The sequence below is a fragment of the Saccopteryx bilineata genome, chromosome 7 (assembly GCF_036850765.1).
Source record: "Saccopteryx bilineata isolate mSacBil1 chromosome 7, mSacBil1_pri_phased_curated, whole genome shotgun sequence".
Lineage (NCBI taxonomy): Eukaryota > Metazoa > Chordata > Mammalia > Chiroptera > Emballonuridae > Saccopteryx > Saccopteryx bilineata.
Genome location: NC_089496.1, coordinates 35,860,840 through 35,877,488, shown reverse-complemented (window position 1 = coordinate 35,877,488; position 16,649 = coordinate 35,860,840). Strand labels below are relative to the sequence as shown.

The 16,649-nt window shown below is 37.3% G+C and overlaps 1 protein-coding gene across 2 annotated transcripts in view; it reads left to right on the top strand.

Annotated features, from left to right (window-relative positions):
* Window positions 1–9,746, top strand: part of CRPPA (CDP-L-ribitol pyrophosphorylase A) — a 223,323-nt gene extending 213,577 nt beyond the window's left edge. For both annotated transcript variants that reach the window (XM_066238591.1, XM_066238590.1), the window contains one exon: window positions 5,614–9,746. In XM_066238591.1, coding sequence (XP_066094688.1) covers window positions 5,614–5,718 — 105 coding nt within the window. In that variant the 3' untranslated portion in view covers window positions 5,719–9,746. The remainder of the gene's footprint in view (window positions 1–5,613) is intronic.
* The last annotated feature ends 6,903 nt before the right edge of the window (window positions 9,747–16,649 follow it).

The following is a 16,649-nucleotide window of genomic DNA, read 5'->3' as shown; positions in this document are numbered from 1 at the left end:
TCTATCTTTTTCAGCTAGAAGTTAAATTTTATTTTTTTTTATGAAAGGCTTGATTTTATAATTTTAAAGATTTTTCTCAAAAATTTGACATTGCTATTAAGTGAACAGTATTATAATATAACACTTTACAATTATAATTATGGCAATAATGCAGACTTTAAAACATTTTATATCATTAAAAATATTCCTATTTTTCTTTAAATTCAACAAATGTATGGTTTTTATGTATGGGTATGTAAACATTGTTGTGCTGTGCTTATATCTTATGCTCTTTATGGCTGGTGAGTAGAAGTCAAAGTAAATCTAAAACCTGTAAATTGCTAGAGTTACAGATAGTAAATAAAGAACTGATAAATTAATTTTGGTAATATTGTCTTTATTTTTTTATTGTGGAAATTTGGGTACCCACTTTTCCTGCAATACCTTGGTAAGGTCCAGCTTATCACATTGATGTGCCATAATGAAAATTAGTCATGATTTCCTTTTTTTTTTTTTTTTTTTTTTTGTAGCAGAGACAGAGAGGTCAGAGAGAGGGACAAATAAGGGCAAACAGGAAGGGAGAGAAATGAAAAACATCAATTCTTCTTTGCAGCTCCTTAGTTGTTCATTGATTGCTTTCTCATATATGCCTTGACCACGGGCCTTCAGCAGACTGAGTAACCCCTTGCTCGAACCAGCGACCTTGGGTCCAAGCTGGTGACCTTTGCTCAAACCAGAGGAACCCATGCTCAAGCTGGCAACCTCGGGGCTCGAACCTGGGTCCTCCGCATCCCAGTCCAACACTCTATCCACTGCGCCACTGCCTGGTCAGGCAGTCATGATTTCTTGTTCCCAAAATATTTCTAGTCCATTCTAGACTCTGCAATTAAACACATACTTACCTTTTTTAAAAAATAATATACATTGTTTTTTAGATTTACAGAAAAATTGCGACAATCATCTAGATTTCCCATATGCCATGGGCCCAGTTGCCCCTGTTAACAACTGACATCCATAGTGTATTCTATCTCCTTAGCTTTACTTTTTTTTTTTTAATCATAGATACTATCTGACTTTTGTTATCAGGTCTTCTCAGGCTCCTCTTGACTATGACAGTTTCTTAAACTTCCCTTGTTTTGGATGAATTTGACAGTTTTGAGAAGTACTGGATAGTCCTCTCTTTGAGAATCTGACTGATGTTTCCCCTTGATTTAGACTGGGGTGGTGGGTTTTGGGGAGGAAGACCACAGAGCGGAATGCATTCTGCATCACATCATATCAAAAGCGCGTATCATCCTCATAACTTTTCAGGGATCATGTTGACCTTGCTTACTTGGTGTTACCATTAAACATTTTTTATGTGATATTTGCACAAAGGAATGGCATGTATATATACTTATACACACATATTTGTGGATGATAATAACATGACCACCTATCATGCTCCTTCACTCCACATCCTATAAAGGACTGGAAATCAAGAAATGCTTTTTTAAGACCTATTTAAATTTGAATCTTTTTAAAACCTGTATTTTCAATACTTGTATAGAGATATGGCATTGTGAGATGAGTTTGAAATTCATAAATAGTTTAACTATCTGAACTTTGTACACACTAGACTTGTGTGTATCTCACCATTTTGTTTAATCAGTTTTTAAATTTCCATAGTTCTCCAGGATGAAATGATCAGTATAGCCAAGGCAGAGAGTGAAAACAAATAGTGGAGTAACAAAGGTTCTTCTCACTGAATTCTAACCTTTCCAAATGATGCCCATAAAATATGCAGAAGTCAATGAATCCTCAGAAGAGCATGCTTACTTAAATTCTTGATTAGCTAATGATATAAGTTATGGTGCTATAAAAATGAGCACAGAAATTTTGTTCGAAAGTATGGAAATGTGACTTTTCTAGCCTTAGAATCTATTATAAATAGATTTTCCCCTTTCTTCATTTGTTACTGTACTGCTTTCATTTTGAAAAGTGGAGACTGGTTTCAAAGAAGCTGTACAGATAGCCTTTTTTCTGTTTATTTTTGAAGGAAAAATTTTAATTATCATCATCTGTTGTACATTCTTAATTTAATAAATGACACTTGGGAGTAGATGTTTATGATAAACCCTGCAACATTGTAATTAATTAATCATTAAGAATGACAAACACATAGCTAAAATTGGTTGGTATTTTATTCAGTTTTAGAATGCTTATTTCTTTGTGAATGATGGGACTTATAAGGAAATCACATTTTAAGCTCAAACATATTTGGCTTTCGAATGACTTGCTTTTATGTGATTTAGGTCATGTGATATTTGGAAACCAGTACAGCATTTGAAATCCAATACTGAAATGTCATTAAAACCCACATGTAGGAAGCCAGGCCGCTACCACGCGGTCCCTTGTGTGTCTTCCACAGCTCCAGTGCTCCGAACTCCATCTGGGGAATTGATGGGAAGAGGAGGTTAACAGGGGAGGTCTCTCCCCACGGTCCTCATGGATGAGAAGCCCAGGGTCTGGGCTAGTGGAGGCGTGGTAGCAGTGGTAAAGCTTAGAGAATATGCTTCTTTGTACTACTGCCAAGGCTTCTAGCTAAATATACAAATGAGAGTACACAAAGTAACAAAATAGTGGTCCTTGTTAACAAAGGAGTTAAACTGAAAGGGTGATGATATCTCTATTGTAAAGCCTTCTTTGCTTTGAATTGGTTATAATTTACAGAGTGTTACCATGCCTTAGGCATTGAGCTAAGTGTTTCATATTCAAAGATAAAATGAAAAATTCTCTGCATCAAGAAACATCATGTGGTGGAATAAATGGTCAACTAAAAGACTATTTAGAATTCAGTGTCAAGAGGAATTCACAGCTGTGGAAACAGATTCATCTCACCCAAATTCCGCTGGAGCATAGGAACTAGTGTAGATTTCAAGAGTCATTGATATCCAGGTGGAACTGCAGAGAAGAACTAGGGTTGGCTGAACTGGGAAGGGAGTGGAAAAGATTTTCTGGCAAAGGCAGTAGCTGGTGCAAAGGGTTGAAGCTCAGGACAACGACTGGCTTGGGGAATCATAACCAGTTCTGTGTGGCCTGGAGATTTGAGTGATTTTCAAGGAGAAGCTGGAGGGATAAAAGATATTCACTGTTACCAGGTGAAAGGTTCAGACTTGATCCTGAAGTTTAAAGGTAGCCATCAGAGGATTTTAGGTAGGATAGTGATGGGATCAGATCGTACTTTAAAATAAGTATTTTGACTGCTGTGTGGGAAAGAGCATAGAACAGTGTAAGACTTTGGAGAAATGGTTTGTTTATGAGATTGTTTCAGTAATTCATGAGAGAAGTATGCTGACTGTTAGGCAAATGAGTTTATAAAATTTGTATTATTTGAGTTTGCTCACTTTTAGTGTTAAAAATGGCGCTGGGCAGCGCCTGGTATGTGATCTGTGAAACTGCCAATTACCTTCCTGCTTGGGAAGGGCCATTATCTTGCTAATGTTTGCTGGAGGAGAGGTTTTCATGTCAGAAAGTATAGGAGAAGGAGAGGCAGAGGCAGAGGCAGAGAAGCCAGTTTTGCAGAGAAAGAAGCCATGTTTGCAGAGTTAGAGCAGAGATAATGCAGAGCAGTGGTCCCCAACCTTTTTTGGACCGGTTTAATGTCAGAAAATATTTTCACGGACCAGCCTTTAGGGTGGGATGGATAAATGTATCACGTGACTGAGACAAGCGTCAAGAGTGAGTCTTAGACGGATGTAACAGAGGGAATCTGGTCATTTTTAAAAAATAAAACATCAGCCTGACCTGTGGTGGTGCGGTGGATAAAGCGTCAACCTGAAAACACTGAGGTTGCCGGTTCAAAACCCTGGCTTGCCTGGTCAAGGCACATATGGGAGTTGATGCTTCCTGCTCCTTCCCCTTCTCTCTCTCTCTCTCTCTCTCTCTCTCTCTCTCTCTCTCTCTCCCTGCTCTCTAAAAAATGAATAAATAAAAAAAATTGTAACAGTTATTAAAAAGAAAATAACATTATAAAAAATAAAACATCATTCAGACTTAAATATAAATAAAATGGAAATAATGTAAATTATTTATTCTTTCTCTGCGGACCGGTACCAAATGGCCCATGGACTGGTACCGGTCCGCAGTCCTGGGGGTTGGGACCACTGATGCAGAGTGCTGAAGGAGAAGATGGGGAACTAGAGGTGAGGGGCTTTGGGACTGGTGAGGCCTTTGATTCTAGGAGAAACCAGAGAAGATTCTCCTGGTTGTGCAACCAGATAATGTGTTAGTAGCTTTGTGAGCTCTGAATGAAGAAGGAAATGTGTTTTCCCTGTGTGTTTGCTTGCCGGCTGGTACGAGACTTGAATAAAGAAATAGCTCACCATTTTTTGGCTCCACTCTTTCTTTACCATCTGTCTGAATCCAATGAGAACCTGCATGTGCATGTGCATGGCTGTAACGGCCGTGATTGTGGGCCATACACTGACAGTGACAGTTTGCGGAGGTATATGCATTGAAGAAATGTGAAGGAAGTAGAAGCAGCAGCATCGAGCGTTAGGATAGGCATTAAGGATGATGCCAAGTTTAAAGATTGGTTACCTGATCCCACTTTCTGAACATAGCACAGTTCTTAACACAGACCTTGCAGATATTAGCTCTGTTTCTGCTTTCCCTTTCACCTCACAGTATCACTTCTTCATAGCTGCAAGAAGCATCAGTGAATAGAATAAATATATTTGAATAGATAGCATAATTTTAAAAGCAAAGCCACATTTTAGCAATTTGTGAGATAAGTTATTTCACAAATCTGCCTGATCCTTACTTCACAAACAAGCCAGGTCCCTCCCAGTTCCCCCCTTGCCGCCCCACACCAGTACTCACAGTTTATAATAGTCTGCTGTTGAAACACTCAGTAACAAGATGAAGAAAAGGCTTGTGTCATCTATGAAATATCCACACTTCGGTGAAGAGCCAAAGTTGGTCAGATATTGGATTAAAGAAAATAATCTTTTATTTCACACTGTTAACATTTGAAATTACTTCAGTGTTTTTCTTGCTATCTGAAGCAGATAATTTTTGTCTATAATGAAAAGTGCTTGCAAAAGCATTTCTTCTTTATTTGAGGGACCAATTCCATGCCTGTGGCTACAGTCTGAGGCCAGAGAGTAGCAGACCTTGAAAAATGGTCCTTTGAACTCAAAGAAACAGAGTGGAATGGTCTTTGCCAATGGCTGAGGTGATGTAGGTCAGGTCAAAGGGTACACATTTCCAGTTATAAGGTGGATAAGTTCTAGAATTTAATGTATAGCATGCTGATTATAGTTCACATGTACAGTATTGTATTGTCTACTTGAAAGTTGCTAAGATAGTGGATCTTAAATGTTATCACACATACCCCACCAAATGGTAACTCTATGAAGTGATAGATATGATAATTCTCTTAATCATGTCAGAATATATATATATATATGCATATATTATCATTGCAGTGTGCCCTTTAAACTCACACAATATTATGTGTCCTTTACATCTTTATAAAGCTGGGGAGGAACATTTGAATAAATAAATAATTATGTTTTTTAAAAAGTAACTCTTTCCTAAATTTAATGTGTGACATTATTTCTTTCTAACATATTGCTTTGTTCTTTTTAGGACGAGCAGAAGCTACAGGACAGTTTAAGGCAAGGTGTTAATATCATTGCCACCTTCATCAAGGAAAGAAATTCTGGATTCATTGGTCAGCTACTGGTAGCATGAAGAACACGAAGAAAATGATCTACGGAGTTTATACAAACGTTTATCAAAGGATCTCTTTTGTGCTTCCTTCCCTAGTACATGTGGTAGAATATTTAAGTTGTCTTTTATATCTCATGATTTGTAGGATATGCTGCTTGGGTTATAAAAGTGGATTAATGTTTATGTGTGTAAAATAAAAATTTACTTTTGTGCATGTCAAATATAAATTGTCTAAACCAGAAAAGAATAGCTAAGTGGAAAATAATAGCCTTCACATAATCTTTTTATAAAAGCACGAAAGATCAAATAGAAATAATGATGGGTGAGCTAATCCCCCAAAGAATGAGAATTGAGAAATCCTGAACTGTTGTCTCTGTGTTAATTAGTAAGTCATGCTATAATGAAACTAAGAGATAAGATTCAGAATTATTCCTAAATTAAAACTGTCCTCTTGCATGAGATATTGACTTCTATTCTAATTTTCTATGCCTTAAAAAAGGAAAACAGGAGATAGTAGGGAAATCTGATTCAAATATCTTCACCATTGGCGTTCATATTACTCAAGATCCCTAAACGAGTTGTATACACTCCTGCTTTTCTATTGTTTTTAAACTGCATGTTTTCCTTCATTTATGAAATATAATTTTTACTGATTTTATAAGGTCTCTGATTTTTATGAATAATTTTAAAAGGAAACTAGAAAGCTTCATAAAAGTGAATTTATTTTGGTCAATCCCAAGTTAGTCTTCTAAAAGGCAGGGAGTCATGGCATGTCCAAGAATTTAACCATTATTTTGTTACAAATGCTACTTTTTAAATCAAATTTTTATTTCAAATTTCCACTGGTATACACATCTTAAATATTGATGATTTCCCCTATATAATTGCATTGTATAATTATGTACATCTAGTCACTAGAGATACCTTTTTTCCGTATTTACATTAGTTTTCTTAAAACACATTAGATAAGATTATTCCATGGCTTAGGCAATACATAGGAACTATAGAAGGTGCATGCACTGTTTTCTATAACCTATCTACCTTGTGGAATTTCTTAAGATACTGGGTGATTTCTTTTTTCTAATTTCTCAAGTATTTCTATTAGTAGGAGAGTTTATACTTTACATTTAAGTGATGGCAGAAAATAATAGACATGGAGTAAATATTACAATTAATTTTCCTAAGTCAAATGTATTGTTTCAATATCATTTGACTCTAACTTCCTGGTCTTGCCACTTTCTCTGTAGGGATGTTAAGAAATATAAAGTAAATTGTTTGTTTCAAATCTTGAGGGTGAACATACATGGGAAATGTGTGATTTTGGTTAGAATGTCTATGTTAAGGCAGTAGGTCGGCTGTGTTGTGAAAGGTTCCACCTGTTGCAGTGTTCAGGTGAAAATGTTTTTTCTAGTTTGTTTGTATTTTTTTTATTTCCTTCTTTTCCTAGAGAAAGGAGGGGAGACAGAGAAACAGACTCCCACATGTACCCCAACCGGGATCTACCCAGCAACCCCTGTCTGGGACCGATGCTTTGCCCATCTGGGGACATGCATGCAACAAAGCTATTTTTAGTGCCTGAGGTGGAGGCTCCATGGAGGCATCCTCAGTGCTCAGGCCAATGCGCCCAAACCAATCAAGCTATGGCTGCAGGAGGAGAAGAGAGAGAAAGATAGAAGGAGGAGAGAGAGGGGGTGAAGAAGCAGTTGGTCACTTATCTGTGCCCTGACCAGGAATTGAACATGGAACATTCACATTCCAGGCCGATGCTCTACCACTGAACCAACGTGCCAGGGCCAAAAATGTTTTTAAGAATTTGAAATTGCTTATACAGGCAAATGGGGAAATGTTATCAAGGTTTTAAGGAGAGGGTGAGTGTCTTTAAGTTCAAACTCAGCATATCTATGGCATAGCAAAATCACGGTATTGATTGAGTGCTCGCTGAGCACCCTAGATTCAACCTAATAATGGAAAGTTATACCAGACAAGAGTTTATCTGGGAGTAATCAGTATGACTTTACCCTAGGCGATTGGAAACAGTTAGTGTAATGAGGTTTAGCTAATAAAATACTAAATTGTGTCTAAATTAATCACTACCATCAACATAAAAGTTATTTTTTTTTCTTTGTAGTTTAAAAGTGATTCACAGCATTGAATAATTTAAAGAAATCTCCCCATATCTTTTACCGTGTAGATGGGAAGTGATGCCCAGGAGTCTTAACTACCTTGTCCAAAGCCGTGTGGCTGCCTAGTTACAAAAGGAAGGGCTTCTCAGGTCCATTGGTAATGTTTTAGCTCATCTCCCTGTCTCACCCTGACTGCTGGCAAATGATACCTAGCAGAGAGGCTGTGGGAAGTAAATCAGAGGCTCTGGATGAGCATGGAGAAACGGACAAGAAGGGACGGATCAGCCCAATTACCATTGGAAAGCCCTGATGCTTCTGGTTTTCCAGGCATCTCTCCAACATATAAAAGTTGTGGCTAGCCCTGGCCAGATAGCTCAGTTGGTTTGAGCACCATCCTGATGCGCAGAGGTTGTGGGTTCAATCCTGGGTCAGGGAAAATGCAGGAAGATTGCTTCTGTCTCTGTCTCTATCTTCCCCCCTCTCTAAAATCAATCAATAAAAGAAATTTAAAAAAAAAGTTGTAGCTGAAGGTGAAGGCAGTGGAGAGAATTATTGCCCAGGAAAGAAAGATAAATTAGTTGTTTTTATTGTTTAGGAGATACAGAGGCAATTTTACAGTTATATTTTCATGGTGGCTTCTGTAAACTTAATTACTTTTATGAAATCTGTTTATTTTCACTTTATTTTTCAAAATTTCTTAAAAATAATTGTAATTATGCTTCAAGGTCACTGAAATTATTTTCTACCTGTGGTCAAGTTTGTAGAAAGTCTTTTTTTTTTACTAAATGTATGCTGATTAATTACATGCAATTTATAGATTGCCCTTTTAGGAATTTAACAGTGTGATTAGCGGTTTGATTAATGGCATATTGGTAGGAGGTAGTAGTTTGTGTTTTTTTTAATTAAAGTGCTCAATTTGAGAGATAACTTGTTGCATATATACTCATTTACAGATAAAATTTAGACCTGTATATTCTATTCAGAGCCATTTTTATTGTGGTCAGATTAAGCGTTTTGCATTAGTTTAACAGGAAAATTTATTTTCTCATGCTAGTTTATTATAACTGTAATCAAATTTTACTCTATATATATTAACACTATGATTATTTTATAAAAATCAAGTTACAGTAGAATATTTTCATACATGGAATCTGCAAGTTTCTACTTCCTTTTAATGTTTAAACTAATTACGTCAAGAAAGCATAAATCATATTTAAATTGAAATGTATAGAAGGCCATTTGGAAGAAGAAAAATGAAAGTTATATTAAAAGTTTAATTCAAAAATAAACAGAATAAATGAAAAATGCATATTATTTTAGTATTTATTAGTATGGTACAAAATAAGTGACTAAAAAAGTAAAATAAAATAAGTGACTAAGTGTGTGTAGGTGGTTTTGACATTGTAACATTTACATATGTTCTTATACATTTTTTAGTTTCAAAATAGTGAAAAATGGAACAATATTTTTAAAATGGAGAGTAACAAACTACTATTAAAGATTCTCTACATATTCTCTTTGCAAAACAAAAAATTAATAGCTAAATAAACCACTGATGTTTTAAAATCAAATGGCAATTTTTGTTGATATTATTGTATATATGCATATTTTAAGACTAACTCAGTCACAGTTAAGTAACTAAATATAACCTTTGTTCTTAAAATATAACAATGTGATGTTTCATATCGCAAAAAACTAGAATTTGGTATCTCGATCTATTATTATATACTTATATATTAAATATTTACAAAACCATAAAAGTCTCGCCTGACCTGTAGTGGCGCAGTGGATAAAGTGTCGACCTGGAAATGCTGAGGTCGCCGGTTCGAAACCCTGGGCTTGCCTGGTCAAGGCACATATGGGAGTTGATGCTTCTAGCTCCTCCCCCCTTCTCTCTCTCTATTTCTCTCTCTCCCTCTCTCTCTTCTCTCTAAAAATGAATAAATAAATAAAAATTAAAAAAAAAACCCATAAAAGTCTCAATGGGATTTTTTTCTCCTTTTCCTCATATTTAGCAGGTTTCCTAGCATCATAGTGACTGCTAAGGATTTCAAACCTATACTCAGATACAAGGAAAAGAATACTGTGATCTCCTACCAATGTCAGCATGAGTACAGTGGGCTGAACTACTTATTGTTCAGAAATAGTCTTTCCCTCCACTTAGCTTCCATAGAGGAATAGATTTCTACCTCTTTGGGATTCATCACGTGCATATGACGATAGAGTGGGTCAGAATATCGGTGCACCACTAGGACCAGACCTAAGAGACCGTGCACGTTTCTACCCGCCCTCTTCCACTTCTGCCACCACCAGGAGACGATCATGCCCGCCTGCGCCTCCCAGTGGAAAACAAGAGTGCAGGTCAGCTGATCTCTACCCACCAATGGGTGAGCAAGCCCACCGGAGATAGGCAGGGCCACTAGCCTGGTTCAGTTGACCACCAGCTGACAAGTGAGTTAAATAAGAGCTCATTGTTTGAACCTTTTTATTACATACCAGTTGGTAACCAAGGAAAGATTCATGGCAGCTTTTGATATATTTGCCCTTACAGTCTAGGATGTATCTGGAATCACTCATTCTGGTAAAGCAGAAAGCATATAAGTAGAAATTTTAATCAGGGCAGTGATCTTGAAATGCCAGAAGGTTCTGAGGATTCAGTAGTTACAATAAGACAAAAATAGACCTGAATGTTTTAGAAACATTTTCAAAAGAGGTTAAACTTTCTTGGGCCTGAAATGATACTGAGTTAAAATATAGGTATTTAAAATAACAGATAATAAAAATAACTAACATTTAATGAATGATTACCATAAACTACTCTTAGTGATTTATATGTATATAATTTATTTTCATCGTAATAACTTTATGTGCTAAGTGGTATACCAATTTCCATTTAAAGATGAGGAATCCAAGACATACACATTTTGAGTACCTTATTCAAAGTCACCCAAATAGCAAGTGGGAGAAATAAAATTTAAATTTGGTTATTTAATTTTAGAGCTTATATTCCTAAGTACAATGCTATATAATATTACAAAACAAACAATTGTAAGATTCCTTAAAGAACAACTCTCAAAGATGGGAATCTCAGGTATCTTTTTTTCCCTCCTTTCTAGCAAAAGACAGAAAATGGTCTCTATGCTTTGAGTGTTTCTGTTCTCCTCTTTTCCTTTGCCCATCACCACCGCCAACACACAAACAGATTTTGGAACGTCCTTGGATCTGCATGTGCCAAGAAAATCTACAAAGACTGATACCCACATGCAGTTATTATCAATGTCATCTCTGTGAGCTCTATAGTTGTTGCGATTTCCTCAGGCAATGAATGATCAGACACTTGGATAACGAAAGTATAAGATGAAAAAGTAGATGATCAGAGTTGCATATGGTTGTTTGTGCCACAGCAACACAGAAAGACGTTGAAAAGAGAAGTTTAACTCCATTACCATCTCTACAAGAGAATGGAAGGTCAATGTCCAGGCATGAGGAAGTCTTCCCTTGCCTCGAGACTTTCCTAAGCAGAAACGCTCAGTGTTTACTCAATGGGAAAACTTTGGGGTGAATGGTGTCCAGTATGAGTGTGACCTGAATACAGCCAGATTGTTTTTCTCATTTCATAGGAAATATTGGAATCTTTGATTTTTTTTAAAATGCCTTTCCAGCTGAAATGCATTATGCAAATTTATTCTCTATTCAGCGAGGATGCTACCAAATAATCTGAACAGTTGTTAAAACATCTGGATCTGTTTAGCAGCATGGATAAAGCCTGGCTCATCAAATGCATTTTTCCCCCCTTCCAGTTTAACCTTAATTAATCCTCGCATGGTCTCTGCGAGGTAGGTCTGTATCAACCTTGTGATACGATAATTGAAGAAAGGCAGATGTGGATGGAGATGAAGGGCTCATGATGACCCAGGACGCTGGAAACTACACTGAGTTTGGAAATCCAGAATTTCTGACTCTACTTTGGACAGTATTTTTTTTTTCAGAGAATTTGATTACAATGAGGAGGGACTGTTATTTACTTAAGGGTTTATTTTTTAATCTGATTTAAATTTACATCCAGCATTTTACCTGGATATATTTATTCTCTCATTTTCCATTTTGCAAAATTGCAGTTATACCCAGAGGCAAAACTTCAACGAGGCAATCCTAGTGATCTTTTTGACCTGAGTGAAGACATGATTTGAGATTCCACATAGAGGCCAATTTTGTAAGAATTTTCTGTAGACTGTCATTTGGATAAGGTTTGGCAGAGCATCCACTAGATTAACTGGATGAGGTCTCTGGAACTTTGCCATGTTGGAGTTACCCATTTTGTTCTACCTCATTATAAAATGGACTATTGAAATTGTTTGGTTTGTTGGTATGTCAGGGTTTTGTGTGTGTGTGTGTGTGTGTGTGTGTCTTTCCTATTCTTTACATCTGAGCACTTAATTTAGTTGAAAGCACGCTCTTCGGTCTAAGTGGATAACAAAACATCCCTTTGAGGAGGAGGAAATAGATGATAAAATCTGTATGTTACTAATTTTTTTTTTCAATAGTTTGGAGGAATTTCTTTCCCATCCTGTGTGTGTTTTTAAGACCCTGTTAAGTTCATAGTTCCTTTTTCTTTCCTTGTTTGAATAGAAAATAATTCTCTTTAATCTCTCCCTGAGTTTAAAAAAAATGTATTATTGAACTGCCCAGCTCAGGAATTCAGTTGCCTGTTTTACTGAATGGAGATATGTATGACCTGATAGTAAAAGAATGCTATTCAAAGACATTTCCGCCTGTTTGTTTCTTGGATCGGTTACTGTTCACATAAATCTGGAAAGAAGCCAAAAAATGTAAACAAATTAAGAGTTTTGAGGATCCCAGTGGGAATAGCCATAAGTTCTACCATAAATCAGGAATGTAAGATAAGTCCATATGCTATAATAAGATAGCAAGGAGAGGCAACTATAGCCCAAATAGTCTTGGCTCTGGTTTAAGAATCTTAATGGATATTAAAAGATTTGGGTTAATTATGGGATATGCCTAACACTGCTTTTTACAATACCTCTATGTGTTGCCTAAATGGAGTTTAATTTTCATTTTAGTAACTTTTAATTTTTGCTTATATCAAGCAGTCCTTGAATTCTTAAGCCACTATTTTATATTCTTTTAGCACAGTAAATATATATGCCAATTATTTATTCTCATCATTAATAATAAGTTAATGACTCTCTTTGCATACTTATGTCAATCTGTGAAAGGTAGAGGACGCTTTGATAGGTTGAGGGTTTTTCCTCTAGAGCTTTTTGATACACAGTCTTCTTGCAACTATCTCAGGATATGAATCAAAAATTAGGGTCTTTTTACTGCCCAGAGTTAAAACTTAAATGTAAAACTTTTCCTTAAGAAAGATAACCCATAAGTTCAATTTCATCATTATGATATCCTCATTAATTTCTTCTTGATTGTATGTGTGTATAGAGAGAAAAGAAATGCAGCTAATGAGAAAAAAATATTTTTGTGTGTCAATAGTTTCCTGAGAGTTGTTCCAAAACAATTACATTGCAAACTTCTGCTTTATATGTAACTAAAAGAACTTAGCGAGATTAGGCATTACTGATTTAGCAAAGTATGTATTAAAATAAATTGGGAAAAGGCCCTGGCCGGTTGGCTCAGTGGTAGAGCGTCGGCCTGGCGTGCAGCAGTCCCGGGTTCGATTCCCGGCCAGGGCACACAGGAGAAGCGCCCATCTGCTTCTCCACCCCTCCCTCTCTCCTTCCCCTCTGTCTCTCTCTTCCCCTCCTGCAGCCAAGGCTCCATTGGAGCAAAGTTGGCCCGGGTGCTGAGGATGGCTCTGTGGCCTCTGCCTCAGGCGCTAGAATGGCTCTGATTGCGTCAGAGCGACGCCCCAAGATGGGCAGAGCATCGCCCCTTGGTGGGCACGCCGGGTGGATCCTGGTCAGGCGCATGCGGGAGTCTATCTGACTGCCTCCCCATTTCCAGCTTCGGAAAAGTACAAAAAAAAAAATTGGGAAAAATAGAGAGTATATTTTTTACATATTTATACATAATAAATTCATATGTATACATAATAATATACAAAGTTAACAGTACTCATTGGCAATGCAGATTAAGTGACTATATAACTTTAATATTGGTGGCCTCACTAAATGATTTTACACTTTTGGATTTTTTTAAGCCAAATTATTAAAACATGAACCAACCTGGTCTAGCCAGAAACTAACCTGACTCACAGCATCCTCCCCAGCAATTTCATGAAGCTTTACAATGAGTGCCTCAGTTTCGCTTACCCTTCATTTGTCGTCACCGCATGCTGTTAACTTCTGCTGCTGAAGACCCTCACGAGAAAGCCACTCCACGGGGCACTGTCGTCTCCAGTCTTAACTGCCCCGTGTGTCCCTCTGCAGCCCAGAGGGGGCTCTCTACCTTGAGTGTTCTTCCTGCTCACTCAGAGGGGACCTCCAATGCAGACAGTTTGAGCAGGTAGAGCCTCTACTCTCCCAAAATTGCCGTCGGCCCTCTGTTGCCACAGGGACTGTGTTGCCACCGGAGGGAAGTAGAGATAGGTGTGTTTCTACTTGGCTTACTACCGGAAACACTTTAGATTTCCTGGATATTTGGGTCCAATTACTCCTGGACCCGAGAGCAAGCAGTGCCTACGCTCTACTATAATACATCCACACCCAAAGGACTTGTCTGATTTCTTTGTAAATTTTTTTAAATGAATTTTATTGATTTTTATTTATTGATTTTTAAGAGAGGATAGAGAGAAAGGGGTGGGGGAAGAGCAGGAAGCATCAACTAGTAGTTGCTTCTGTGTGTGCCTTGATGGGGACAAGCCTGGGGTTCCAACAGGCGACCTCAGCATTCCAGGTCAACACTTTCTGCACTGTCCACCACAGGTCTGGCTCTGATTCCTTATATTAAAATCAGCCTGACCAGGAGGTGGCGCAGTGGATAGTGCGTCGGACTGGGATGCGGAAGGACCCAGGTTCGAGACCCCGAGGTCGCCAGCTTGAGTGCAGACTCATCTGGTTGGAGCAAAGCTCACCAGCTTGGACCCAAGGTCGCTGGCTCAAGTAAGGGGTTACTCGGTCTGCTGAAGGCCCACGGTCAAGGCACATATGAGAAAGCAATCAATGAACAACTAAGCTGTTGCAACGCGCAATGGAAAAACTAATGATTGATGCTTCTCATCTCTCTCCATTCCTGTCTGTCTGTCCCTGTCTATCCCTCTCTCTGACTCACTCTCTGTCTCTGTAAAAAATAAATAAATAAAAAATAAAATCAGACAATCCCCAGAATGGATGATGATACTATCATTTGTTCTCTCCAGGAGAAATACTCATGTGCTAAACACAAAATAGTGTGAATATTGATACATTTCCCAAGATCTGGATATATTTATTTTAATCTCAGCTATGGTCAATTTATAACACTCAAAAAATGTATGGTTTTTTTTTCTTCCTCCCAAAGAATATTGCATATCTAACTGGGAGAAATATTTCATGAGACTTGAATAAATTAAAGAGAGTTTTACAGAAAAACACAAGTATGGGCAAAGTAGGTAAAAGAAAGACTCTGCTTTTTTTTTCTTTACAACATCTGTGATCTTTATTATAGTAAAAGTATCTTGGAGACCAACTAATTATTTAATAATAACTACTATTAAGTGTGCTTTACTCTTTGCCAAGCAATGTTCACATATCTGATGTACCTTTCTTGAGGGTTCAGTTACCCATACTTTACAGAAGAGCCTGAGGCTTGTAGAGGCCAGGTGAGGATCCTAAGCTCACGCAGCTTGTAAATGGCACTGGCAATATCCAAATCCAGCGTGTTTTAAATTTTCCTTCCACTGCTTGCTATCAAAAAGATCTAGATTCTAGAAGTTATTACTAAATAATGAAATATGACCAATAATAGATCTGGTGCTAAAAATGTTTAGAGTCTACTCTTTCAATTGTGTTCCAGTTATTGTTTTGATTCTTATTCTTCTCTGGGCTTCGGGACTGGTGGAGTTAGTCATGAACAGCCACGCAGGGCTCCTGATCATTAAGATGAGAATTATGCAGCCAGTCGAATCGTGGTTCCTGATTACTGAGCATCTCTTATGTACAAGACTGCTAAGTCCTATGGAAATTCTACAAAGAGATCAAGGATTCCTTTCTTCTCAACATTTTTTATGGAAATATAAGAAAAACAAATGAAAATTGTGACAATGGAAGGTGATATGGTAAAAATGAAACAAATGGTATTAGGTAATGGTAGGAGTTCAGGTAGAGGATCCTCTGTCTCCTTATGGCCTTAGTCTTGATGATTTTACCTAGATTTCCACAAAATTTTTTCTCTAAACTTTCCAATAGGGTAATACATTCTTTTTTTTTCTCCAGTATTCTCATAGCACCAAGAGATACCTTCGCTTCCTGGTTACGTATTAAAATAAAACGTTCTTTTTATCGTCTTTGTCCACTTTTAAGATGTGATCTTTGTGAGGTTAAGCATTGTCTAACCTATCTGGTCAACTTCAGCTTTCATTAAATGTAAAAGTAATCTGCTAAGTTTTCTTCCAGGCGTAAAATGTAATTTCAGTGGTGTAGCATTATCAACAATTCTCTAATTAAGGCTTTATTTGTGGGATATAGACTTTTGAGACATTCACAGACTTCCTCAGCAAGGAAGACAGAATATACAGAGTGAGCAAAAGGAGGTTTACAGTTGTGACGACACAAAACACAGTTTATTCTTTTTCTTTTTCTTTTTTTTTTTTTTTTGTATTTTTCTGAAGCTGGAAACGGGGAGAGACAGTCAGACAGACTCCCGCATGCGCCCGAC